Source organism: Aythya ferina (assembly GCF_964211825.1).
Source record: "Aythya ferina genome assembly, chromosome: 11".
NCBI lineage: Eukaryota > Metazoa > Chordata > Aves > Anseriformes > Anatidae > Aythya > Aythya ferina.
The window spans coordinates 9,850,103-9,877,614 of record NC_140307.1 but is presented as its reverse complement, the minus strand read 5'-3'; the positions used below and the strand labels follow the sequence as shown (position 1 = coordinate 9,877,614).

The following is a 27,512-nucleotide window of genomic DNA, read 5'->3' as shown; positions in this document are numbered from 1 at the left end:
CCACATGTCTCCCTTTCTTGGCCTTCTTGCCCTGCAATCTCTTTTCTCAATGCTCTGGTCCCCAGCCATCTTGCCAGGTGCCTCACCCAGACTCAGTCCTGATCCACATCTCTTTCTCTTTTTTTTTTTTTTTTTTTGCACAGCTAGTTCCAGACCTCCCACACAGACACTTTTCTATGCACTTCTTATCAGATCCATCTTCCTGCCTTTCCCACTCAGCCAGTCTCAGGCTCCTCTAGCTAAGTGGCTTTTAGTCCCTCAGGTCTCCCTGGCTCCTTCCCAGTCTCTCTCTCTTTCTTCTCCTAATCCCCAGTTCCATATTCTTCCTGGCTCTTACTCATCTTGTCTGGACATTCCTTGTCTATCCATTTTCTCTGACCACTCCATCCAAACCCCAGGCACATTGTGCATTATCCTCAGCTGGTTTACATTACTCTCTCTTGACTTTGATGGAATTGTATCAGCTGTTAATTTGGTTCTGTGTGTTTCATTTCTGTATGCTATGTGACAATGTTTGGCTCTCTTGGAATCCCAGAAGAATTTCTAATAATCTTTTTAACTGAGTAAAAGCAGATGAAGTATAGCATAAAATTACCATGGGTCCATAAAACATTTGCAGAAAGTTTACTCAGACACCTTCTTGTGATCCAATGTCTGAAGACACGGTGGAATGGGAACATGTCAGACTTCTTGGGTTCTGTCTTCTTAATGAGGTCTTAAAGGAAGAGGACAAATAAATATTTGGTAATGTTCCATCACAGATCAACATACAGATTGAATTTTTTAGTTTGTGTTATGGTAATGGGAATGAGATTATTTGCTACCTCGTGAATAAAAGTTTTTTTTGTTGTTTTGTTTTGTTTTTGTTTTTGTTTTTTTTTTCTTCTTTTTTTCTCTTTCACATCCTCCCTTTACCCCAGCATTCATGTTTTTGAGTGATTGGCTGATATTTCTTCAATCCAAGTAGGTTTGGGTAATAGTAGGTAAATCATGTTTCATTTATTGGTTTATAAAATGCTGCCATCTAGTGAGATAACTCCACACAATTTCAGAACTGCAGTTTGTAAACATCACTAATAAACGCTAATGGGGCTGAGTCACAACAGTTGTCACAATGTAATTTCTCCTAACATTGCTGATTAGAAAAGCCCCACTTTCACCTGCTAAGGGGTTATGTCCTCTAACTGTTTCAGGCTCTGGTGTTGACAGACAGCTGGCTTGGAAGTTGAAAGCAAAAGGGATTTGCACATTGTGAAAGGAAATGACTCAAGGACCCAGCCCTGAGTTAGTGAACTAGAAGTTGCACCTCAGTTTTGTTCAGGTTCCAACTGGCAATTTCTTTGATAGAATCACATATGCTCTTTTTCAATAGTCCCACAAAGTATCATTGTCTTTTGAGATACCAGGTCTGTTTTGAATGAAGTGTTTGTTTATCTTTAAGCTGAATGTACTGCAGGCTCCTTAAAACTATTTTCCTCTCTATATTTCAGGTAGAACAAGTTAGCCAGTTGGCTGTGTTTGTAGAAGCAGCGCTAGATTACCATAAACAATCCACAGAAATTTTGGAGGATCTGCAGAGCAAGCTGCAAAACCGGTAAGGCTGAACCCATGAGAAAATGTTGAACCTCTTTTGCAGCTCAGGTTCATGAATGTGAAACGTCGCTGAAGCAACAGATCTTGTAGCACCACCTCACAGATGTGCTCTTGGTGTGCTTTACTGGACTTCATTGCTTTAAACCACTGCCACCTGGCAACTTCTTGCTGCACTGTGAGCCTTTAATGTACCGCAAGATCTGCCCAGAAAGCTTTGACTGTGTGCAGAATCCCTCGCTCACATCTGCGGAGGTTAATCAGGACAGCCTCCATTTGTTTGTAGGTTTACTTAAACTTGCATACTTTCTGAACTGTGTTTGGGAGACTGCTGAGAAGTTGGCATATTTTCACTGAGATTACGGGGTATAACAAAACTCTGCAGCAAAGTAAAGGAATTGCCAGCTGGCTAGGAACATGACTGTGGTGAATGTACTTGTGAAAGGCCCAGATACTTCGTGTCCTACTAAAAAAAAAAAAAAAAACACGCTGCTGTCATTAATTTGGTGTACGTCACCCTGAGAACAAACAGAAAACAGGAGACCAAAATGACTTGCGGGCCACTGTAGTGTAGCCTAACATTACAGTCACAGAGTCTGGATAACTCTGTGGGGATTTTTATTTGGGTTGATGTGGTGGCTGTGAGTATCACACAGGAGCAGCTGTGCCTGTGTACCCTGCCCCAAGAGCCAGAAGGCCAGTGAGATGAGGAGTTCTCAGCTGGGCCACATGTGCATACAGGAAGAGGTACTAAGATGGTTTTGCTGACCAAATGGTTGTTTCCCGTTTTTTTGTAATAAAAAAGGCACTGTTTGAGATGCAGTCCCTGGGCCTCTGTCCTGGCTGGGTTTCTGCATATGTCATGTACAGTAGAGCTTTCCAGATAGCTCATTCCTGGAACTTCTGCTGAACTTAGTGGCAGCTGTGGATGCTCAGCACTTCTCAGACTCAGGCTGTTAAGCTTTATGCCTCTGTCAGCAAGACCACAGCATTAAATAAAATAAGGATTGCTGAAATTCAAATATTGCATTAGAATTGAACAGTTTTAAGCAAATAATACATATGTCCCTCTCCCTCGGGGGGGGGGGAGGGGGAACACACCACAAAATAAAACATATTAAAATAAACAAAAACACAGCAGGAGGGTTTTTTCCCACTTTTCAAATGCAAAAGCACAGACCCTAGATGGAAACTCCATAAGTATTTGTTCCTTCAAGTAAATCTCTTGCTGCTCTTCTCTGTGTTCTAGAATAAATGTAGCATCTAGTCGGCCTAAACGTGAATTTAAGCCAAAGCCTGTAATAACTGCAACCCTGGAAATTGGTGATAATCAGCAGCACAATGGGATTGCATATAGCTCTTCCATAAAATCATCAGGTAAGCCTGTGGCCACAGAATTAATGTGTTGGTGGGTGTTTTACCAGATTGTTGCTTGTACTACGAGAATGATAGATTCATGAGGCATCAGTATCCATGTATTTGCCTCCCATTTGTTTCCCAGATTTGGAAATGGAATTGTGAAGCAGGTTTCCTCTCAGTGATCTTTCACCATCTGAAATTTAGGTGTGGCATTCTCCTTGGTCTTTTAGGTTCTCTGTATTGCCACTGAGGGTGGGAGGAGAGAGAGGGAGTCAGTTGCAGAAAGCAGTTCATGTCTTGAAAAGACAGATGCCTAAGGTGGGTGTGTTACATCACTGTATGGAACATCTCCAGATGCTAATTTCTCTCCACAGTCTACTAGACCATAAAAGATCAGCACAGGATCTTGACTATTAACCACGTAAAATTCAGAAAGATCGCTCCCAGCCTTACTAATTTTATTTTATTTTTTATTAATATATTTTATTTTAACGGCCCTAAAATACATGCCAAAGTGCGTGCATTTTTGAACCAAAGTTCTCAGGTACCCATTACTGTGGGAGTAGGATCCCTTCTTGTGGTTAGATCCCGATTCCACCCACACCCACACACACACACACACACACACAAAAATAATAAAAAAGAACAACTGATGAAAGCCCTTGAAAGTTGTGGGAATGGTAATAATTACTAAGGTTACTACTCACTGAAATAACTTTTTCTCATCTCATACTTTCCTTCATCTCATGAATACTTTTTTTCCTTATCTCCTTTGCCTACAGCGAGTGATGAGAGACCAATAACAAAACAGAAAAGACAATAATATGCAAAGAAAAGAGCATGAAAAAGCCAGTTTTTTTCCATAAACATTATTTGTAAGGAAAATAGAGAGGAGGCAGTGAGCCTAAAGTTTCCTTCTCTATTTGGCATGAGATCTAGGATCTTTTTCTGAAGCCTTTTTCTTTTTCTTTTTTTTTTTCTTTTTTTTTCTTCTTGTTTTTAACTTTCTGGTTTCCTCTTCCTTCCAGTCTTTCTTCTTTTTAAAGGTTATTGTGAGAGAAAGAAGAGGACTAAAGGTGAAAGAATAAAGCTTAGAGCTGTAACTTCATGTTCCTTCTTGAGTATTTAATTTTCTTGCACTCTGGTATAAAATAAGGCTATTACACAATCCATAGTGAAGGGGATTGCAATAGATTGGCAGCATAAATCCACCCAGCAAGATCCTGTCCTTCGTTTTGTTTCTTTTGTGCTTCAGGGTACTTGAAGGTATGTTAGTGAAGCTCCCCATGCTGCCTGAATAACAAGACAGTAATTTTGTGTTGCTGTTGAACATGGGATTGAGTGAGATAACTCTTCCTTTTTTTGCATGTTCCTCTCAATTCAGACCACTGGTTCTAAAGACATGGTGCAAGCACACATTTCATTCAAATCACTGCAAATGTGTGCAGCAATGCATAAATTTGTAAGTTTCTAGTTATTTTCACAGCACATCTGGATGAAAGCAGCAAAAACAAGGCAACCTTTATTAAGAATCCAGTATAAAATAACTAGTCCCCTATCAATTACTTGTCAAGTTATATAAGCTTTTTTTCTGCTTTACATGTGCAGCAGAGACAGGAGACTTAGATTCAGCATTTGTACATTTACTAGTATGTCAAAACCGAGATAAAGCAGTACACACCTTACAGTGGTTTATAATCGTGATGTGAGTGATCCAGGATGTCCTTTAAAGGTAATCAGTCCAGCCTTTAGGCAAAAGACAGGTTAGATGACTTCTCAAGGTTGTTTCCAGCGTACTTAAAGAAAAAAAAAAAAGAAAAAAAAGGTGGTTTTAATAAGCTAAAATTCAGTGAATGAACTGAAAAATAAATGACCACTGCTTACGAAGGTAGGGAAGGAGTGAGGCACTTCCATTCATTGACTACTCCATCAGCTGCTTGCATATCATTAAATGATGGATTTTCACTTACTGCTTGGCTCACTCAGTACTATCAGAATGGAAGAGAAAACATAACCATGAAAGAGATAAAGAGGAGGGATAGGAAAAAATCAGTAACAGTTGCTATGATTAATGTGAATAATATCAGAAAGACATATACAGGACATCATATGTAGTACTTAGAACATCTGTAATATTTTTTTCCTCCTGAAGAAGATGTCGTTGTGGATGCTGTGCTTAACTACTGAGCAGGTACAATAAGAAGTGAAATCATTGTTTGTTTTCTTTTTTCTTCCTGTTCAGTACTCAAAAGTTACCTATATGAATTTTTGTGGAATTACAGTGAAGTGAATATGCCTTGCTTGTAAATGGGAAAACCTTCCTGTTCCTGTTTAAAATCATGAAACAGATTTGATTTATGGTTTGTGGTTTAGAAATGCAAACCAGGTGGCTCTAAGCAAAACACTGGTAAATGTTTTAAGGTCTCCAAGTGATAGAGGGATAGCATCACGATCGCTTTCTTCTTTCACTTAGAAAACTTTTTTTGTCCTACACAAGCACTTTTGTGCTTAATTTTCCCTGTTTACACATTGACTCTGTCAAAACGTAGAGCTTTAATTTCGCCGATGCTGTCACTCAGTGTAAGTACTATCTTAGCATTAGTGAGCCCATGGAAATCAACAGGGCAGTTCAAAGTAAGCTGTGATAATTCAGCACAACCACCACAATCCCGTTTTGAGTGTTGAAATGGCTTTTCCTGTGTTTCACCATAGCTTTCTAGGTTAAGTATCAGCTTCTTGGAGCAGTTAATGGTATTTTCCTTTGTACAGTTCCTGACACATGGGAATTATATAGTACTAATGACTTGCATACATTTGCAGGACTAGAATCACTGAAACATCTTTTTCATGTTGTACATTATTTAGCTACTTTGATTAAGCACAGATAACAAATCTGTATTTTTGTTCTAATTTATTGTTATCCTCATTAATCAGTTGAAGCTATAAGCGTCATCTGGTTCATCTTAAAACTCTTAAATGCTGTGTTACATCATGCCTTTCATTCTTTTTGTTTGTCAGGTTTGACTATGATATGAACTAATTGGGTCTGGTTGCCACGTGCTGCAGTTTAACACAAGCATCTAAATGTTTACACACTTCAGCTGTGAGGAATACTTGGACTAATTAACTTAGCAAGCTTCCAGTTTGTGATTATTAAAGTATAATTCTGCAACCATATATATACATCGTGATATAGAAGATTAAGAGTAGGTGCGGGAATGGGCAGTAACTCCCTTTGGAAATACAACAACAGCAATGAAAAACATTGAATGTCCTGGTTTCATCCTGTAATGCTTCAGAAGTCACAGACAGCTGATGCTTAACCTGCCTTCTGGTTGTTTTTCCATTTGTGCTGTCAAGGTTTAAGTGATGTAGACACTATGACAAGACATTTTTGAATATGTGACAATGAAGCATGACAATTTAGCTCCACAATGGCAGAAATTAAGGAGGTGGGTGTAGCGTTGCAAATTAACATAAAACCTCCTTGCAGGAAAAAAGGGTTGTACTTCTTTAGCTTAAGCCTCTGCAACAGTAGAAGACGTGCTTTAATAGACAGGAAAAGGCTGGAGTCATGTCACCAATTCTGTGATGTTAAGCAGTGTGTGTTGCAGATTGTCAGGCAATGCTGCCCCCATCACCTTTGTCAGGGAAGTTTTGTCTCATCGGGTTGTACAGTAGCAGCAGCTGCCTGACTCTAATGAAGTCTTTGACTGATCCTACAGCCTGGAGTGAAAGCGGTTGTACTGGCTGTGACCATTATTTTAAAATCTTTCCAGGCTGCCAGACACTTTTCAGTTCTTTGGAGCTTAAAATGAACCAAATGTGATCCATCTCATATCAGGTACCTTACTGTCAGAAATTAACTGACTTGCAATAGTAAATTAGCCCCATCGGAGCAGCTGGTGAAGGCTAGGAAATTTTGTCAATTATTCAGAGCACTGCCTTCTGCTGTTGACAGTTCTAGTGAGTTGGTATCAGTTCTACCTTGGCAAAGACTCTGAAAATAACTCAGCTATTTTTGAATGCAGTCAGTCCGTTTTTGTTGGAAAACCGTGTCTCATCTTATTCTCTGTGCATGGACTGTTTCAGCAAAAATATGCCCAGAACCAAGCTTTTGCCTGGGCCATTGAATTAGAGTAGCCGTAATTCAGTTTGTTCTTGTTAAACTTTGTTGTTACCCCATGCCTTCCCCGGGCAGAGAAATAGTCCAGCTTTGTTACAGCAGTATCCCAGGGAGGCTGGCTGAAGGGGCGCTTTGTGTTGACAGCTCTCTCCCATTGTTATAAAATAGAAAAGAGCTTTTATTTCTAAAGGATGGAACGTGTCCACAAAACAGAAAATTAATTCCCACTTCCCAGTTGTAACACCAAATATTACTCATGTATATATTTGTCAATTAAAAAGATGCTTTCACCCATCCTCATCTACTGATCACCAGAATAGTTGTCTTGTCACCTTGTTTCCTAAAAGACTTCTGATCCCTGTTGCTAGAAAATATCAGAACAATTACTTTTCAGTAGTTGCCTACAAATTACCATGATTTGCAGATTAAAATGTACAACATGCATTTTTAACATCTCAGCTATTTTATCTGTATTGCATTAATGTTGGGTGCATACTTGCCCAAACAAAAGTTACTCTTTGGGCTGACTACGTGATCAGACTGTGTGATAGCTTGGAGAGAGAACTAAGACAAAAAACTTGAGTTGTGGCAATGTTGCAAATGAGACATGCAGAATAACTTCAGGGGTTTAATTGCTTTAATTGAAGCACTGGAAGATTGAAGAGTTGTTCGTCATGCTGTAATGTATTTTACTGCTGTGTATGTGGTAGCAGCATGAAGTCTTTTTCCCTGTTCTTCATTTATAAACATACTACAACTTAGCAGAATTTTACTTCAATATGCTGCATGTATTATTAAAAATCTGTTATGGTTGAGCATCTGTTGAACCTCTGGCTAGTCCTTGCCCACAGAGCTGAGCTTTACAATTTGAACATTGGATTACATTTTATTAGAATAAGCTATTATTCATAAGTACGAGTAAAGGAATATGTTACGTATAGGTCTCTATGCTAGAGATCCAAGCCAGTCAACGACCTCTTTGTGAGAATCTTTAAAAAGACAGCTGTAATGATAAGCTAACTTATTTTGGTAATGGTGATTGTTTTCTACTTTAAATTATATTTGTTTTCCTGCAAAAATATGTGCTCACTACTGTGTTTGCATATGGTAATATTAATATTTTAAGAGTAACTTGGTATGAAGATCGTTATAGTAGGACATCAGCAAACAGTGTAAGTCACAAGAACAGCTGGGTGCTGTATCGGTAGGGTTGCTGTTTGTTTTCATCTGTAAGATAGTTTGATAGCCACCACCATTACTAACATAACTGTCACTTTAGTTCAGACGAAGGCCATGTATAGCAAAAGATTTGAACACACAGACTCAGGGAGCAGTAACCCAGAAATGACCATCACTGCTTAAGCAAGGTGAGCTAATGCAGGAGCTCCTGCAAATGCACAGGTGTGTGGAAATCCAGCTGGCTGCCTCCAGGCTGTTAGTGTGTGTGTGTAGGACAGATGGAGCCCCTGCCCTCTGAGAGGTATTCCTGCAGTGGCAGTGTGCTGCAGTGCAGTATGTTTAAATGATTATTTGTCACTTCTCCTGTTGACTTTTCCACATCCACATATCCTACCCTTCCAGTTCTTCTGGCCATTGCTCCAAAGAGACCACACTAGTTTTGACAGCTGTGATTGCTTGAACTATTAGTTTTGCTTATCCTTTGCAAAGGGAATGCAACTAGGAACAGAAATCAAGTAACATCTGAACTTGAGGGAAGAACAGAATTATGTTTTAAAATAATAGTAATCACTAGTATTATATGTAGAAGGACCAGATGTTAATTGGTAAAAGCAATAGTAAAACTGTTTGGGGAAAAAAAAAAAAAAAGACAGCTATGTTTTGACCTGTTATTGTCATGCTTAGTGGCTAGTGGGATGCTCTAAAGCTCTTTTAATGCTTGCTTGTTTGTTTCTGTCACTGGGGCAGGTTCTTCAGTGCACATGGATCAGCCTTGCTGCCAAGCTCTCTATGACTTTGAACCAGAAAATGAAGGCGAGCTTGGGTTTAAGGAAGGGGACATCATAACTTTGACCAATCAGATCGATGAGAATTGGTATGAAGGGATGTTAAATGGAGAGTCTGGCTTCTTCCCCATTAATTATGTTGAAGTGATGGTACCCTTGCCTCAGTGATTGTGTCATTCAAGCTGTGAACATGATTTCATGACTGAAATGGATTCACAAATGTGCTGTCAGTGTGGCATTCTGTGAAAGCCTTGCTATTTGACTGACTTACTGACTTTTGTATGCGTCTTTTTAAAATGTATTTATTTTATATTCAAAAAAAATTTACCTTCCCTGACTCCATCAACCTGCAAAAAAACCCATACCCAGTTTTTTTGCTTTGTGCCTTGAAGATCACTGTATGAGGTGTTTACTGGTAGCTCACTGTTGCTCCAAAAATGCGTTTCTTTGCTATTATTGTATGTTTTGTTTTTTTTTAATCTTCAGCTGCAATGATTTTACTATTGAAAACAATTTTAAAAAATACTGTAAGTGAAGCTAACTGTAACCAGTTCCTAAGTTACTGATGTCATTGCGCTCTTTTCATCAATCACACTGTAATTTATTGTGAACAAGTTAATCCACGTTTCACATTGTATGTTGACAAAAGGCAAAGTGATTGTTGTCAATATTACGATGTTGTTGTACTAAGTACAAGTTCTCAGAATCAAAAATTCCTATACTTTGCTGACCAAACTTAATAAATATTTCTGTGGGATAAGAACAGTGCTTGCTACTTCTGTTCCTATAGTTCTGGCATCCATTTCTGAACTAGAGGCTCATTCTTGTTATGTAAATAAAATTTTAGTGAAAAAACCTGCTACATTAAAAATGCTGCTACATTAAAAATGCATGAAAAAAGCCAAACTATTAGTTTTATGACACCTTGGCCACTGGAGCTTTAATAATCTGTCTCTATTGTCCCTGATTGTGTAACATTCATAATGTCCATTAAAATTTTCTTATAGCAGGAGAATAAGAGAAAAATTCCTTTGAACTAAGCATGAGCTGATCCTAGCACCACAGAGATTGCGTAGACCTCTACTGAGATAAATGGGTAAGTATCATTAGTACCTGTTACAAACAAATGAAAAGTCACTAACACTTCTGCTTTTGTTTATTTATTTTGAAAGAATAAAGAAGAGATAAAAAAAACAAATACTATAATGAAAACATACAAAAAAAAGGCCTCAAAACGAAGGACAGACAGACTCAGGCTTAAGTACTATCAAAATGAAGATAGAGTTGTTTTGTGTTAGCCTTTTCCATCTTTGCTCAGTAAATATGGCTGTAGTAATGACCAAAAAAGTCGTCACCCCCAGAGGAATGTGAACTCTTGCCAGTTACTGTCTGAACAAGACAGAGGAAAGAGCAAGGAGAAGGGAATCAAAATCTTTATGGGCAAACTGGATTGAACGCAGCTTCAGTATATCAAGCCCTAGTTGGTTCTATAGGCCAGTAGAGACAGCATTGTCTGGGAGGGGGGATTCAATTTAATGCGTGCCACAGCTGTAGTAGCTTCTTCCTATATGCATAAATGACCTCCAACTAGCTGTCAAAACCCTGCTTTTCTTTTTTCTACTGTCTTTAGGCTGGGCTTGCACAATCCTCCCAAGAAAGGTGGAGAGCTATTCTTTGTAACTTTGTCTAGAGCCTGCTAATTAATTCAGACACAACAGCTCTGATTCTGGACTGCTCCTACAAAGGACATTTATTAGGCCTTTCCTAACTTCAGGGGTGAATATCAAGTAGTTATTAGAGCAGCAATACAGAGAGTAACTTGTCCTGACCTAGTTCTTGAATGAAAGTAGCCATGGTGTTGTGCATACAAAGTGTATGGAACAACTGTCAAACATTTAAGTATTTGAGATTCACAACTTATTAGATAAATGCCAGACAACTCAGGCTACAGGTGCTATACTTGTGCTTCTGGGTTTGAACAGTGCAAGGGCTATTGCCAAAGTATGTGCATCTCTTGAAAAGATTCTAGGTACCAGAGCCAAGAAGCAAAGCTGTTGTGAACCAGGGTTAGGCACCTACATTTTGTTTAGGTAATTAAGCAGTAGCCAGGGGAAAAGAAAGAAAACAGTGTAACAGCTTGACCTACCACAGTTATTGATATCAAGACCTGTACAGTAGTTCAAGCATTTCACTGTTGTCACTTCATATTGGTTTTTGCTTGTTCTTTAAAGAGAAGTCATCTCATTTGAAATAATACTCTTAAATTCATTACAATTCAGCATTACTTAGAAAAGTGAGTGATAAGGGTAAACAGGACAGCATGGTATAGCATGGAAAGTTGCTTCAAGCCATGCAGGGACATGTAATGCTTCAAGGTTTTGAGCCGCTCCAATAACATTAAAGCCCAATTTTATTATTTTACTTGTAAATTAGTCTTGGACTTCTTAGTTTGTACATGAAAACTCTTTAATAGTAAAAGTTTAACATAAGTATAGCAAAGAGAACAGTATTTATTTCTGTATGAGCCTTAAAGTACAACAAAAGTTCAAATCTGCTACAATGCATTAAATCAGTAGTTTTGATGTCTCAAAATCTGACTTAAATAGCTTAAATTAAGATCATTAAGCCAGTGTAAGGAAAGCCTCACATTAATAACTATCCAAATACAGACTGGATCCTAAAATCCACAATTTATTATTTTAACAAGGTAACAGATGCAGCCAGAAATCAGCATTTGGGGAGACCAGCAGTGTCAGCTGCTCATCCTCTTAACAATAAGAAAGCTAGACTTTGCATGGCTCATCAAGGCTCTTCCTTCACCATACAGCCAGCAGGTAAGCATTTTAGTAAAAAGAAACTAGAAGTAACTGAATACAGGCTGACTACATAGTCAGCAAAGGTTGTAGGTCAGCCTTCAGGTGGGCCCCAAAGCTATTAAACATAAATTACATACTGGCCAATACATAGTATTACCTCAGCTCCCCTATTAGGCATACAAATCAGACCTGCAGACATTTAGCATATAGGGACACTAAGAGCAGGTCTTTTTGATGCACCTTTTGCTGTAGTTAATGGTGGTTTATTTTTAAATTTTATTTTAGCTTTTTTTTTTTCCCCCCCAAGCACCTTAGAAGGCTGACATTTTGGGACCATTCAGAGAAAGTGCTAATATTGCTAGTTACAGTACCTTCTGTTGGAATGTTTCACATTTGCAGGATATATCTGTCCAAGTTAAGGTTCCAGCAAATCAGAACTAAAAGCTATGCTGTGATATACTGCATCCAGAAAAGATCAAATACTGACATTGGTAATTTCTATGTACTGTTTCTGTATTCTAGTACATTTAATCAATTAGAGGAACATTCCACAACTTGCTTTTGATCCCCCCCCCTTTTTTTTTTTTTAAGCTCTAGGAAGTCCTCTAACAAGTGATCTAGACATGTCAGGATCTGAGCAGGAAACGTTTCAGACACTCACCACTCTTCAGGTGAACATTTCACTTCAGCCAAGTTTGGACTTGCTGAAAGCCCACACTGTAGTGTGATCTGGCCCATGTAGTTTCCCACTCAGACTTGAAACAGAAATTGCCTGACACCATGTCAGAATACTGAGAAAGCTGAGGCAGCCTCACACTCATTCTCAATTATTTATTATCTTTCTAGGACATGTATCTAACAGTTTTGTAAACTGCACCCTCCTATGTTTCAGCAGGTCACAGAGACCAGATCCTTGTGCTAGGGTGGAAAGACAACTTCATACAGAGCTTATATTCTACTGCTCTTCATATCAGCAAATCTAAGACAGGGTACAGTTATCAAACAGTAGAAAGTTTCACGTTATGGATGGTTTCTTACAAAGAGGTCAGATGGGAGATTCAAATTCCAAGTTAGTTTCAGATATTGCAAAAGATATCAAAACACAAGTCTGCAATATCACTGGAGATTGAGAAGTTTTCAGATGATCTTCTGCATCCATATTACATGACAGAACAGCTAGGATCCTCATTTTGCTGCAGAAATAAAACAAGACATTAGGCTAATGAACATGCATACTTACTATTTATTACTGGCTAAAGACATCTTACTTACCTTTATAGTACCTTGTAGATTTAATTACTTATTAACAAGCAAAACAGGTTTTCAAGAGTGTCAGCATCTTAACTATACTACATGGTCAGCGGGAAGGAAAATAAGCTTAAGAGTTTGAGTCCATGCAATACCTTCTTTAACAAAAAGCTATTGAACTATTAGTACCCTAGTTCTGAGGCATCAAAACTTAACCAGCATGCAAATTCCCACTACTTTAGAGTAAGAGCAGAAGCAAAAAATGTGGAAAAGCCTTCCTTAAAGCAAAGCATTCTTTGCATCATTTTGCTGCCTCCAAGAAGTTATTTTTTTTGGACTAAGCTACCATTATTTCAATATTACCTGTGTAATACAGAAGCATAGATACATAGTGACATACATAAATACATAGTGACACAAGTCTGATAGTAATTCAGCAGATGGAAAGGACATTAATATATGAATAGAAGTAGTAGAATGGATTCTTACCATAAGTGGTGTACAACTTGATTTTAACATCGCTGATAAAACAGCAGATTAGAGATGTAAAGAAAAACGTTGCTTTTTCTTTCCATCCTTGACTGCAGAACAAGCATGTTACTAGTGAATTAAAATGAAGTCTTTAAAATAATGAAGAGGCCCTAATTTGAAGATGAAGCTTGTAGCAGTAACTCTTTAAAGCCTGGTTTCCACCAGTACAGCTTCAGCCATTTTTGTTTATGCTGCATATTAAAAGCTATAATAGACCATTATAGCATTATAGCATTATAGACCATTATTCAATAACTTAGTAAACAAGGTCTTACCCTCCTTCACAGCACAAGGCTGGAAATATTACAAGAACCTAGTCAGGAGACTTTAATATCTATTAACAGTAAGCAAGAGGGTATTATAGTAATAGATATTTACACAGATTTTCTGTTCTAAAGAAGGACAAGGAGATAACTAAGTAGTAAACAACTGCCTGTTATGAGATCTCAGAATACTATCTTTCTGAAGAAAGTGTACTTCCAAGTTGGTTTTAGACAGGTATACATATTATGAAGGCACAGAGGAAATGGTGGCTTTAAGGCCTGCTGCAGTAGATATCAGTCCACCTTGCAACTGTGTGGGATCATTTTTAGCAATGATCTGTGGTAACTCAACGTTCTGCGACAGCAGGAGGCAAAGAATGAATATTTAGCTGGACATTCTATTTACTTTGGTCCTTAGTCTACGCTAAGAAAGGAGACGATGCTATTTCAAGTCAAGAAAATCAACTCAAGTAAAATATAGCCTATACTTTTTCAGTTATGATCAATTTAAAGCCCTTCAGAACACTTCAGCAATTAAAAGACTGGTGTAACAATATCTAATAGTATCAAAGTGCATTAGAAGCATTCAAGATGCTGAACTTTAGACTCATGTGATCAGTCAAAAGCCATTTAGAGAGGCCACAGAGTCTTTCACAAGGCATTGCAACATGCAAGTTACAGCCAAATGGTTCTAGGTGTATAGAAGCCAAAACATGCTCATTCTATTGATGTATGTTAATTCTGTTAGTGTGATCTGCATCTGTACTTCAGTACCACTTGGAAGTATTGAAGGGCATTTAAGACAGAAACAAGGTTGAGATACTTATTTCACACAGAAAAATAAGAATGATTTCTGGAACCAAGCTGACACAAATGCCTCAAACTCATGCTTGGGTTTAAGAGGAGCTTAGCCAGTCAACATACCCAGAACTTTAACCTCAGCATTCCCATGCTTTTGAATGGAAGTATTAGCTTTCTTCAGTGTGAATTTAAGTTGCACATGTAAAACAGTGCCTGGACTTGCTCTTAAGTATCAGTTAAGTCACTTCATCCCATAGAAATAAGGTATTTCTAGTTAGTATTTGCATTCTGTTCTTGGGATAATAGCTTGCAAGCTTACTTAGACAGATATTTAGATCAAACAGACATTGAAGAGAGTATTTTTCATCATTTCAGTAATTAGATGCCAGACAGCTAACACTATTTGATCACATTCAACTAATAAGCAAAATATCAATTCCGCTTGTGATGCAAAGCCATGCAAGCTACACCCTACATGGGACAAGAGACTGAAGCACTACTAATGAAGCAAGCTGAGATGACAAGCATGATTCTTACTGATCTCACCTGCTAAAGGATGCTCACAGGAACCACTATCATGAAACCAAACAACATTTCTTTTTTCTTCTTTTGGTCTGACATCAAGAAAAATGGTACAGTTGTAGAATATGGATGGTACTTGGGGAAGAATTTTCATGTAATGAAAAGTGATTGGCCACTGAATAATTCTTTTGAAAGCATGCATTTAAGTTTCAGGCAGCTTACCTGAGATGAAAGCTCTGTTTCACTTTCAGTTACTTCTTCATACTCATCTTGCTCACCACTTTCTTCTCTAGGTACATGCGTTAACTTCCTCTCTGCTTGTTCCTACAACACAATTGAATCACCACCAAGAACACTCAAGTGTCAAGGCACAAACAAGTTTTGTATTAGGACAAAAGAAGCTAGAAACTCACTTACCTCACCTACATCTGTGATGAGAGTAACACCAATATTATACCCACTTCCCCAAGACTTCTGAGACCTCCAGACCAGATCATTAGGACCTGGGCTTACACCAGCAGCTGCACCCCAGATCTGCAAAAAGTTCAAAGTGACATTCTGAAGATTCTTATTTGTAGTTCAATTAGAACTCAGAACATATAAAACTTCAAGTACTCTAATACCAAAGATGCCCAGTAATAGAAACTGAAATCCAGACCAAGTTCTTATAAGGATTTTCTTATCTTTCTCTCCATACAAAATAAGGATTTTAGTTCTTTAGGCACTTAGAGCAGGATCAGAAAAATCAGGTAGTAATTTAGTTTCTCTTACTACACAATTCTCCATTGCTATCTAACCTAATAAGAACAAGGGTCTTTAAGCTTTATGAAAACACTACCTACCGTAACTACTTGGCCTGCCTGAAGAGTGAACCATGAAGGGAATTTGTATGTTACATCTGACACACTTTCAAGATGTCTTTTCAACACCCATCCATGTAGTGGCTGATCCTGTGGGATAAGAAATTTCTCTCAGCATTAGAGACCAACACAACATCATACAAGTGCAAGGTACTTTCTATCTTCAAGGTCATTAAGTCCCTCTCCTGTAGTGTGGAAGAATCTATAATCAATTTTGAGGCTGCCTTCAAATTTCCAGTGAAGTCTCCCATCATTTTCTTAGGGTTAAGCTTAATCCCACAAGTTTAGGCACATCTATTCTTGCCCCCCGTTTAAGAAAGATCATGTTCTTACCAGGGAGATTCTGGTAAATCAAGTTGGTCACACCCATCTTTAAGTCAGACCACATGTATATAAGTATAAGCTATAATATACATAGTGATCTGTGAAAGCTTAAAAGGTAACTCAGGCTGACATAAGCTTCCAGTCATAAATTTTGAAGCTCTGATGATTAATTCTAACAACTCTTGAGTTCTAACAATTCTTGATTCACAGACTAAACTAATTATTTAACTGATTAGAGAAGCCCTCTCTACATTGATTAGATGCTAACCTTTTATCTGCTGTAAGCATTTTTAAGCAGCAAATTGTCATCCAGTTTACTAAAACCTTATTTAATTTACCAAGGTTAAGTAGTGAAGTAGTGCTTCCAATACTGCTACCCTGAGCCTATTGAGAAATACCTGATGGTAGGCTTCTCTATCATGGATGCCAGTGCACCTCCTGCAAAAGCATCTCCCAAACAGCCCTGTGAACAGGACACCTGCAGAACCAGTTGCTCTTCTCTTGACATTAACCAGGCTAGTCGAAGAACAGCCTTCCCTTTAAGTAGTTTGACAGTACTTTTCTCCCATCTCATCATTCTTCCCTATTGCCATCTCTCACCAAGGCACAAATCAATTCACAAGCAGTTGTACTTGGTAGTGAAGGCAATGTAGAACTGAATGAGTACACGGACCTACCTCATCAGAGTTGTTTTTAAGCCTGACAAATTTTCCATCTGCATCAATTTCTTCAATAGATATATTTCCTGAAGATGAAGCATGCTGAACAGTCTTAAATCCAGGACTATGTTCTCTCTTTTTGGCTTTCATTTTCCTTTTTTTCCCATGCAGGAACCGTCGCTCTTGACTTGCTTGAGTTGCAGTGCTGTGTGAAGATGCACTAGGTGACAGCTTTAGCCTAGAAAGGAGTGAGTCAGATAACGTTCACTAGAATATCCAATATGTGTATTCCTACAGATACAAGCCCACACAGAACAACTGTACCCCTATAAAATGTGTGCCCTAATGGTTTTCCAAAATTCAATACTCAAGTAGAAATGACAGCACCTAACCCTGATGGATAAGGGAGAAAGAAAAGCTGGTTTAGGCTTGAACACTCTTTGATATAGCTCCGGGATTTAGCACAAAGCTTTGAAAAAGTTTGATTCTAGGGAAGGATGTCTAATGGACCTTTGAACTTTCAGTTGGGTTTCTCATGTTATTTCATCTTAGTACATTGTATGGTAGGATGTGGGATATAAACACTATTTATCTACCAGTTATACTTAAAGACCTGAATTGTGGTACTAATTGCACATTTAGTATTTGTTTCTTGTCTCTTCCACATTCTGAAGAATATACTGTTAGTGCAGAGATCATGGGTGGAGCAAGTCCTCATCTGAGAATCTTGTCATGGCCTACCTCTGTTCCTCTCCTTCCAGCATCTTTCGGTAGGCATTTATTTCCAGATCTAGAGCCAGTTTCACATCTAAGAGATGCTCATATTCTTCCAACTGTTGTTGTACCTGTTCCTGGGCTTTGGTCATTTCTTTCTCTTTTTCAGCCATACGCCTTCGATGTACATCACGATCATAATCCAGCGCCTCCTGTAGCTCCCTTATTTTGTTTTCCAAAGCAGCATTCTACAATTGAGAGAAAAAAATCAAATTCTAACTGAAATTTAGAGAAGCACATTATTTTGAATTGGGTATTTAATTCTAAGGATATACAAGTGAAGATAGTACCTGGCTTTGATATTGATTAACTTGCAATGTCAGAGTATCAACTCTCAGCTTTGTTTCCATTAGCTCCTCCCGAGCAGCGTTGGCAAAGTCCATATTTCTTGCTGCAGAAAGCTGGGCATTCTCCACCTATGGATAAGTCACTGTTAGTAATGAGTTGCTTATGACCATGTATTTTAAATAAGGACGGAAAACCAAGCGATTTCCAGCTGTTACATCTGGAAATAGTTATGTTTTACCTAAGTGTGCAGATACCAATAAGGTCTAGGCCAGAAAGCTTTTCAGGGAGGTTTACATGAGTTTGACGTGAACGTCAGAAGAAGTCAGCAATAATCAGGTAGGGAGAAGTGCTTGATTAAAATACAAGGCCTTCATACATTTGTAACTGAAGGATAGATACGAAGTAAATGGATTCTCCAGAAGAACAATGAAGAATGCTTGGAAACTGCTTGTCAAAGCATGAAGCTAGAGGATACTAGGTATGCTTAGAGAACTATTGTTCTTCCCCAGAAGTTCTGTTACTGAAGAGTTCCTGCATCACTGAGCTACTTCTAGAGCAAGTCAATCTTGAAGAAAGAAGTCAATCTTCCAAGAAAGGAAAAAACATGCAGTGAAATAAAGTATAGTCATGTTACTACAAGAAATACAAGGTTTTCCAATAGGAGACCTGAACAGAACTATGTAAGTAAATTCACTCAGTTGGCACGTGGAGGAAGTCAGAGCGTAGAGAAACCCAAAAGAACTATGAAGCAATAAACATGTCTGCTTGAGAGGAGTAGATCATGTGATCCTGCACTGAATATTAAAGACAGCTTAACATACCATTACTGTACACTGCAACCAACCCAGAAATCCCTGGGATCTTACCTACAACAGTGTAAGAAAAGTATTAATTTTACCTGAATGCAAGACTAATATGGGGAAAAAGACTGTACTAAGTGTCAGTAGTACTAAATTCTACTGTCAAATTTGACACTTTTGAAATTCCACACTAGTTGTAGTTAATTACTCTTAAAATTTACACCTAGAAGCTCTGCACTAAATGCAAGGGCTCCATCAGTTACTTATGGTAGTGTAAATGTAATCATATTAAGGTGCAGAGAATTTTATTTTACTGGCTTTTTTTTTTTTTTTTTTAAAGACTTACTTTTGCATTGAATGTTCGCTCCAGCTCTTCTTTGTATCCTTGAATTTGTTCTTCATGCTGTTTTCTGAGCCCCTGCAGAGCATCCGAGAGCTTGCTCTCAAGTTCTTTCTGACGGCCAGACTCTATTTCTGCAATCCTGGTCTCATGGACTCTTTTTGTCTCCTTGAGTTCCTAGGAGAAAGTTTTTTCAGAGAATAAGCAAGCTAAAACAGTTTAATTTGAGATTGTGGATGTACTGTACCAGTTTAGTAAACCATTCAGTACTGAAGCAGTTTTGTCATTGAGTGCATTCATCCTATGTGGAGCTTAAACATTCATCCCTTGAGAGCTAAAGTATTCATCCATTAGGTCAGGTACTTCCACCTCACTAGCTGTGCTGGGTGGCTTGGCTTCCTCATTGCCAACATTGCTTAAACTACTAAATGCAGTAATCTGTATCTAATTTGGAGACTAATTCTTTGAACTAGATGAATTTATCTGCTTTTCTTAACTTAGAAGCACATGTGCATATGCTTCAGCTTCTTTAAGCTGTTACTTCAACTATTCTTGTTTTATTCAAGAACAGCAACTGGGTTAGAGAAATTGGAGTTTTATCACTCAAACCACACACTGAGATTCCTTCCAGAAGGAAGTTGGCTTGCATTCACTTTTTTTTTTTTAAGTTGTATGTCATGTACTGACTTCTCATGCAACACTTATCAAAGGTGCTTGGTAACCTTTAAGGAAGTAGGGAACATAAGTTGCTTATTAAGAGAGGTTTGATTTCAATTATTTTAGGCTTCTAGTAAGCACCTGCAATCATTAAGTTCAACTGTAATATATGCACTTTCAGTTACACGAAGTAGAACATTAGTAGTTACCTTTAGAAGTGCATCATGAGAAAGGTCTCTCATATTCCAGGTATCTATTGGTACTATGCCAGTTAACATAGGGCTGTGTACTTTCTTGAAGTCTTCCTAGTTAGGTAGATTTTATTGGCTGATGGACTGTCATAGGTTGACTAAGCTAGTTACCTTTTTAAGGATAACACACACCTTAACATTGCTTTTAAGGGCATCCAGGGGTGGTGGACAATTAAAAATATATATTCTTGTTAATAAGCTAAAACATACGTCTTCGTGAAGGTGCTTCTGGAATGTCATTTGTTCCTGCAATGTTTTCATGTGATTTTCCAGGTCCACCCTTCTCAACACTTCATTGTGAAGATGCTTTTTGGCATCTTCCAGTGACAGCTTCAACTAGAAGAGAAAGACATAGGGATAAGCAAAATAAAGAGATCACTCCTCCAAACTAAGATGACCATCTTATTACAGGTTATTCAACTTAATTCCTACAGCTATCAGAACGTGTTGCTTAAGTGAAGTTTGACAGTTTAAGGTCTATTTCAGTGGGATCCAGCATGTTTGCAACAAAGTACCCCATTAATCATTACACAGACCATATTTCCAAGAAGGTATGCAGCCCTTCATCCCACCAGCTAGTTTTTAACCACTGTTTTATTTCAAGTGTAGAAAATAGGTTTCTGATGAATCAATTGCAACACCCATACACATTCCTCCCTTCCACATTACTAAGTACTCCAAACTTCTCCCTTACTTTCCACATCACTTGATTGATACTTCACAAGGAGAAAACTCCAACATTGGCTTTACTATGTTGACAAACTCTTAGAAGCTGCCAGTACTGGAGTGTGCCACTTTAACGATACAAGGTTCCTCTAGTTTTCATCTTAAAGACCCTAAAGTACCTCAATAATCATAGTAAAGCATGAAGATACTATGTTGTAATACGCTGATAGAGTAGCAACTCAAACAGCAAAAGAGCCCACACAAGTAGTCACTTCTTAGTTGTTTTAACTAGATTTGAACATAGTAAAGCAGGGTCCATCAAATCCTCTTTCCTACAGAGGCTACAGCAGTTCACATTTCAACTTAGTTCATCAGAATAAAAAAAGACAAAACATCATTACGGTCTATGGTCATGGAATAGAATTAAAAGTACTTACAACAGACAGAAGTTCTAACGGACCAACTATTAGCAGCATTTGCTTTCAGCAAGTTTGAAGAAATCTTTTTGTCCACCTGTAATTGTCATAGGTGACAGCCTTTGCCTGCTTTTACATTTAAATCTCAACTAACTAGTTTGGGAAAAGACAAGCAAAAGCTTCAGGAGCAACAGCAAAGTTGAAATTCCAGGAACAAGTCTTACAGTGACTATTTGATCCTTTAATTCATGAAGGTCATTTTCCAAACTTCGGTTCTGATTCAAAGCTGTTGCTAAGTCAGCTTCCTTTGCATTCAGCTGAGCATCAAGGTCTCTCACACGAGCCTGTGCCAGGTTTAAGTCAGCTTCTTTTTTTGAATTCCTGCAAGTGAAAGGTTTACACTCATAAGTTACAGCTGGTGAGGGAGAAAAATTTGCTTTCAGTGTTTACCTTTATGGGGGTTTGCAGTTGAACTAAATCAGAAGAAAGGTTAAGAGTTACGCTGAGAGCACAGGGTAGGCTCTAAGGAACAAACTAGACCCTCAGAGAAGTATAATTTCTTTAACCAGAAAGATTTCTGACCCACTTTCCAGCTCATTGTGTATGAACTCCATGCAGAATCCAGCTATTTTCCACAGCACTACCATCAGGAAGGGAGGGACAGCACCGGTCCCTTCTCCACAGGGAGAAACTAGTCACATTCAGAGCCAGCATTCACTGGACTGCACTGATGTGCCACTGCTAAACTCCTGACACAAAAACCTCCTTTCAGTAGCAAAAAGGCAGCCACCAGCTTCCTGGCAGGGTGCCTGTTGCCACCTCAGTACACCCTTACTGTGGCTGAGAGCTCCACACAGCCTGCCCCCTGCGGGGTGCACACACCTCACAGGGAGGCCACCACAGCACCTGAGGGCACGCAGGCCAGGTTCGAGCAGCTCAAGGCCTGCTTTCCTGAGGCAGGGTGGCAGGTGACTCCGGTCACACATGATGGTGGAGCACTCCCTCCTCTGCAGCTGAAGGAAGAAAGAAGCTCCAGCTGCTGGGGACTCTCCCAATCTGAAAACCAGATGGGGAAGGTCCCCTCACAGCACTGAAGGAGTTCCGGCCCCTGACGGCACTGCCCTAGCACACAGGCCCTGTCAGCCCTGCTGCCTCCTCCAGTCCCCAGCTCCCACCACACAAGTCTCCACACAGACCACCCTGCTCTCACAGCATGGAGAACCTCCTTGTGAGAGTAACTTTTCCCTCAGGAAGAATTGAAAATTCTTCCCTCCTTCATACCTCAGCAGAGTTATGGGGTGAAAGCAGCTTTACCTTCAGAAGGCCATTTCCTTCCTACCACCTTGTGCAAGTGCCCAATTACAGAGCCTTTGGGTACCTTCTGAATGGCCAAGGTAGTTTTTTTAAAAAACAAAAACCAAACAACTGGCACTATAGCAGGGAAGGAATGAGCCCACAGTAAGTTCCTGTCTTTGAGGAAAGAGAGGTGACAATTTCCCAGACTGCTCTAATACCAGGTTAATACTAGCACTTAGTTACACCGGGCAACTTAGACCCAGTTACCTGACCTACACCCAGAGTCCAAGTTCCTCCTCAATACTCATATTTGACATTTTATGGAGTAAGGATTACACTTTATTTTAGCAAAATTTGTTCTGCCAAATGGCTAAGTTGTGATAATTCATACAATGAGTTTTCCAGTTGATAACTGAGCAGACCAGTTGGAGGGAGTCCAAAGTCATTCTACAGGAGTGATGGGCTCTAGAAAGCATAGAATACAGGAAAATATTGGAAAAAAAGTAAGAATTGTTTAGTCTAGAGAAGAGAAAAGTGACAGGAGACATAACAGTCTTTTATGTATGTAAAGACTGCTGCATAGAGGAAGGGAATCTGTTTTCCATGTCTGTTGTGGAAAAGGCAGGAAGTTGTAGGCTTAAATTGCAGGGAGAAATATTTGGGTTAGATGTTAGAGAGGAAGCTAATAGTAGTTCAGAAGTGAAGTACAATGCCTAGGGAGATTCTGGAATCTCCATCATCTGGAATTTGAAAAGGGTTACACAAACATCTGCTAGAAGTAATGCAGGTATGGTTGGTTCTAACACAGGCTGGGGAGTGGGGGGGGTGAGAAGGGTGGGGGTGTGGGGCTAGATCAGGTTCTTGCTTGAGGCCTTTTCTAGGCCTGCTGTTCAGACATCTGTTGATTGTCTCTATAATTTGTGACCATGATGCATAAACAAATCTTTGCTAGTAGAGGGTATTTACTCTTTACTGAGAGAGTCTAGGGAAAGAAGTATTGTAGTAACAATAGAAAGATTGTGTTGTAGTTTTCCCTTACATTTAGCTTTCTTTTTCTAGGTATTAAGTTCACCACCTGGGATCTCTGCTGGTACTTGTACTATTGTAAGTATTGGTTACAATATTAACATGTACATTAATAAATTAAATGTACATTAATAACTACTTACTGACAGTATTGACTATTTCATCTTATTGTAATCTTTTTTGCAATCATTGAAGTATGCACAAGAGTGAAACTCCATTAGTGTTTTTTATATCTATTGTTTGATAGTCCACTTTCTTAACACAGGCCTTGACAAGCAACTTCAGGTTTCCTATATTCTTTCTTGACAACTTTTTTCCAGTAAACTCTGAAGTGAGTCATTTCATCTTTAATAACAGCAATCTATCAAAGTCTGGCTTTGATGCAAAGTGATAACTGAGGTATTGACTATCACATTTCCTATAAATAAGGGTATCACATGCTTGACCTGAGATTTTAGTAAAATTATTTAAGTTCTCCAGGTACATTCAAATCACTTCCGCTTGCTAAGGACACTAACAGTACTCGACAAACTCACTCTTAGCTTTAGATTGCTAGGTTCAGTAGCGAAACACGTTAGTTTCTTTCTTCACAAGCAAGTATTATTCTCATCCTTATCTGTAGTGCTACTGTTCTTGCTTTGACCTTCCTCAGTCTGTAAATTCAGCCAACTGATATGCTTAACCACAACTTATTTGCAAAGCATCTTTGGCCTATTTCCAATTACAACTGTTTAAGAAAAAAAGGAATGCAAACATAGTTGATTGTTGCTGAAGGTTTTAAACTCCCCACTAGTGATTAATAAGAGTCAACGGTTAACACTGCTGGGAAGTTATCTAATGACATTCCATCCCATAAGAGTTCCAGGTTATTTAAAGGATATATATAAAGGGCATGATACCCTCAAGGTAGTTTGTTCCAAGTCATCTGAGACATTTGCAGTTAGACAGCCCAGATAAAAAGCACTCAATATTAGAACTTCAGTCTAGTCCTTCCAAAAAGGATGTACTATGCATCCTTCCTCATGGGTTATGAAGTTAACCACTTTAAAGCCTAGTTACTTTAAAGAAATAAATTTGTCCAGAGAATTACATAGCTACCAAGCCTAAAGGTTTATAAACAAAGCTGCTGTGTTATACAAACACAAAGAGCAGCAGAAAAAAAATTGGAAATGGCATTAGCCTTCTCTCCTCACTGTCCAATCCAGTGGTTGGTTAGATTTATGAAACAAATTTATGAGCTAAAACACAGCATGAATGAGGCAAGACCAATAACTTCCAAGCAACTGAAAACAGAAGCTTAAACACTATTTTAATTTCCAAGTAGAATAGCTACATATGTCCTACTGAACCTGTAGAAACCAGTATTTGTTTCACACTAAGTGTTACAAGGAAGTTAGTGCGTACAGGTGCTATGATAACAGCTCATAGCAAGATTGCGTATGTTCATGGACATGCAAGTTTGTAGTTGCATTTGCATTACAATAGAGCATTAAAATAACTAGCAATGCTAGTTACTTGTATATATCCAAACAGAATGTTTGCTGTGTTAACGTTTGTTCCCTGCCCTTCACTACTCATCTCCTACAAGAGGTTTTGATTACACTTACGTTGGACCATCCCCTTGTTTCAGGCCTGAGGAGGCTAGACAACAAGGAGATTCCAGGCACTGGATATACTGCTCATGATGAGACTGTTAAGTCTGAAGTGGCAGGCAGTTCATCCCAGCAATGTGTAAATTAAAATGGAAGAGTAACTAGGACAATCTCTATGCATAGAAGGTAAGTTGCTCTGCTTACAGGACCATCTAGAGGGAAACACAGAGAGAAGGTAGTGCCTGAACTATAAAGCTCAAAAGATGTGAGCAGACTCCATACAGTGACTTACCTCCCCTTCTGCTATAGCTTCCTAGATGCTTACCAGCATTTCTTTAGTGCTTCTTAAACACAGGTGCAGTACCAACCCAGTCAGCTCTGCTTTCAAGCAGGGCTATGCACAGAAAGCCTATCAGGATCCCAAGTTCTACAGGAGCCCCATTCCCATTGCAAGGGAGCTCTGAAGCAGCCCAGCAGTACTGGAGCAGAAGATGCTCACAGTAGTAATCGTACCACACACCTGAGAGACATCCATTAGGGTTTCTCCATACCTATACCATCCACACCTCCAGAGTCTCACCACCACCAAGACCTGGCCACTCTGGTGGCACTGAACCCTCCCTCTCAGAGGCACGGGTCCTGGCAAGCAGCAGCACCTTCTCCTCACCCCACAGGAGAGCCCCAAGCACGAAGGCAGCCTTGGGGGAGTCCCCCACGCTGCAGGGCCCGCTCGGGGCCGGGCAGGAACGGCGGGACGGCCGGACACCGACCTACTGTGCAGCTGCCGGTGCTCCTGGCCGATCTTGCCCAGCTCCACCTGCAGCGCGGCCCGCTCGATGGCGATATCGTCCAGCACCCGGCGGGCATCGGCCAACTCCGCTTCGTAGCGGAGCCGCAGGCAGCTCAGCTCCCGGTCGCCGCTCTCCTCCTGCTCGGCCAGCCTCTGCTGCAACACCGATTTGTCGGCCTCCAGCGCCCGCACCCGCTCGATGTAGACGGCCAGGCGGTCATTGAGCTGCTGCAGCTCCTCCTTCTCCTGCAGCCGGCTGAGCGTCGTCGGGCTCAGAGGAGAGCTCAGCGGAGAGGAGGCAGCCCCGCGGCCGGCGGAGCGGCTCGCTCCCACCGGTGTAGAGGACAGGGCCATGGCAGCCTCCACCCGGGCCTCCCTGCTCCCGGGCCTCCCCGCCGCTGTCGCCGCTCCCAGGCCCGCCCCGAAGCCGCCGCGTATAAATAGCAGCCAGCTGCCGCCGGAGAGGGTGGGCAGCTTAAAGGGCTACGGCTGCACCCCCCCGTGCCACCGCTTCGATAATCCACGGATCTAATTTTTTTTTTATTATTATTTATTTTTATTTATTTATTTATTTATTTTTCACACATGCTTCGCTGCCTCTCATCAGCCCAATGATGCCGCTAGGGGTGGGCGGGGAAGGAGTTGTAGGGATGCCCACAGCAGCTCGGTGCTATCGAACAGGCTAAAAGGTCGGGAGTAGCAAAATCCCAGATTGAGGCAGATGCATCGCAGCTGCAGTGAAGCTCGCGCGCCGGCCCGCTGCCCTCTCTGCGCTCTGCCTGTTCTGTCTGGTTTTTGCAGTTTGCTCAGCTGATGGAAACAAGCTAGTACCCTCCGCTTGTTTGCTTGTGGGCGATTCTAGCTTTTAGTTTCAGCTGCAGTGGCTGTCAGGCATCCCAGTGCTACAGGGTTTCATATGAAAGCTGAAATAGCGTGTGAAAAGGAGGAAGAGGAATATCATCAAGGCAAACATGAGAAGCAGCCTGCAAAAATATATGCTAATTACATTTTAAAAAATGTCATTGTACAATAAGAAAGATTTTTCAGCACCTGTCATGTGATAGTTACCATTTTTCTTCAATAGCTAATAATTTTATCATTTTCATTTTCACTTACATTTCAGAGAAAAAGTGCTGTACAAATCTTCATGAGTATAAGCATTAGAATCTCCAAACATTCATGTAACTGTAAATTATAGTGCTTGTCGCAGTAGTTGCAAGAAACTTTCCTTAAGAGTTTAGCTTAGATTGGTGTTATTTCATATTTCCTGCCCAGAGGAACAGCCTTTGCCCAAACATACACCATCTAAGCAGTCAGGAAGCATTTTGATTATGTTTAAATTTTATTTATTTATTTATTTATTTATTTATTTTTCTTTTCCCCATCTATGTCCTAGGCCTATATTCTGTGTTATGTTTAGGTGGCTACCTAGCTATGCAAAGTGACACTTCTAAGTTGCTGCCAAGTCCCACAGGTGCCAAAAGTCATTAGATGCTGCATGATCACAGTGGAAGCATCTCATATTCTGTTGCTGCTTACTTCCAGAGTGGTTT

General features: G+C 39.7%; 3 protein-coding genes across 6 annotated transcripts in view; 2 read left to right on the top strand and 1 right to left on the bottom strand.

The window, feature by feature from the left end:
- SH3GL3 (SH3 domain containing GRB2 like 3, endophilin A3) overlaps positions 1–9,802 on the top strand; it is a 52,987-nt gene extending 43,185 nt beyond the window's left edge. For both annotated transcript variants that reach the window (XM_084532103.1, XM_084532104.1), the window contains exons 7-9: positions 1,491–1,594; positions 2,840–2,967; positions 9,002–9,802. In XM_084532103.1, the coding sequence (XP_084388229.1) occupies positions 1,491–1,594; positions 2,840–2,967; positions 9,002–9,207 (438 nt within the window). In that variant the 3' untranslated portion in view covers positions 9,208–9,802. The remainder of the gene's footprint in view (positions 1–1,490; positions 1,595–2,839; positions 2,968–9,001) is intronic.
- On the bottom strand, positions 9,389–26,477 carry LOC311442637 (lamin-B3-like). Of its 2 annotated transcripts, XM_084532094.1 has the most exons (12): positions 25,940–26,475; positions 21,480–21,636; positions 20,384–20,509; positions 19,272–19,442; positions 18,128–18,253; positions 17,805–18,025; positions 17,082–17,301; positions 16,063–16,170; positions 15,638–15,754; positions 15,443–15,544; positions 15,245–15,312; positions 9,389–13,048 (listed from the first exon to the last, which is right to left on the bottom strand). In XM_084532094.1, the coding sequence occupies exons 1-11, from the start codon at positions 26,311–26,313 to the stop codon at positions 15,274–15,276; spliced, it is 1,761 nt and encodes a 586-aa protein (XP_084388220.1). In that variant the 5' UTR covers positions 26,314–26,475; the 3' UTR covers positions 9,389–13,048; positions 15,245–15,273. The 2 variants fall into 2 exon arrangements, with proteins under 2 accessions (XP_084388220.1, XP_084388221.1); XM_084532095.1 differs by lacking the exon at positions 15,245–15,312 and having other exon boundaries at positions 25,940–26,477.
- Positions 25,208–27,512, top strand: part of ADAMTSL3 (ADAMTS like 3) — a 201,766-nt gene continuing 199,461 nt past the window's right edge. The window contains exon 1 of one of the 2 annotated variants that reach the window (XM_084532086.1): positions 25,208–25,355. The gene's annotated coding sequence lies outside the window, so the exon portion shown is untranslated. The remainder of the gene's footprint in view (positions 25,356–27,512) is intronic. The other variant, XM_084532090.1, reaches the window with a different exon arrangement.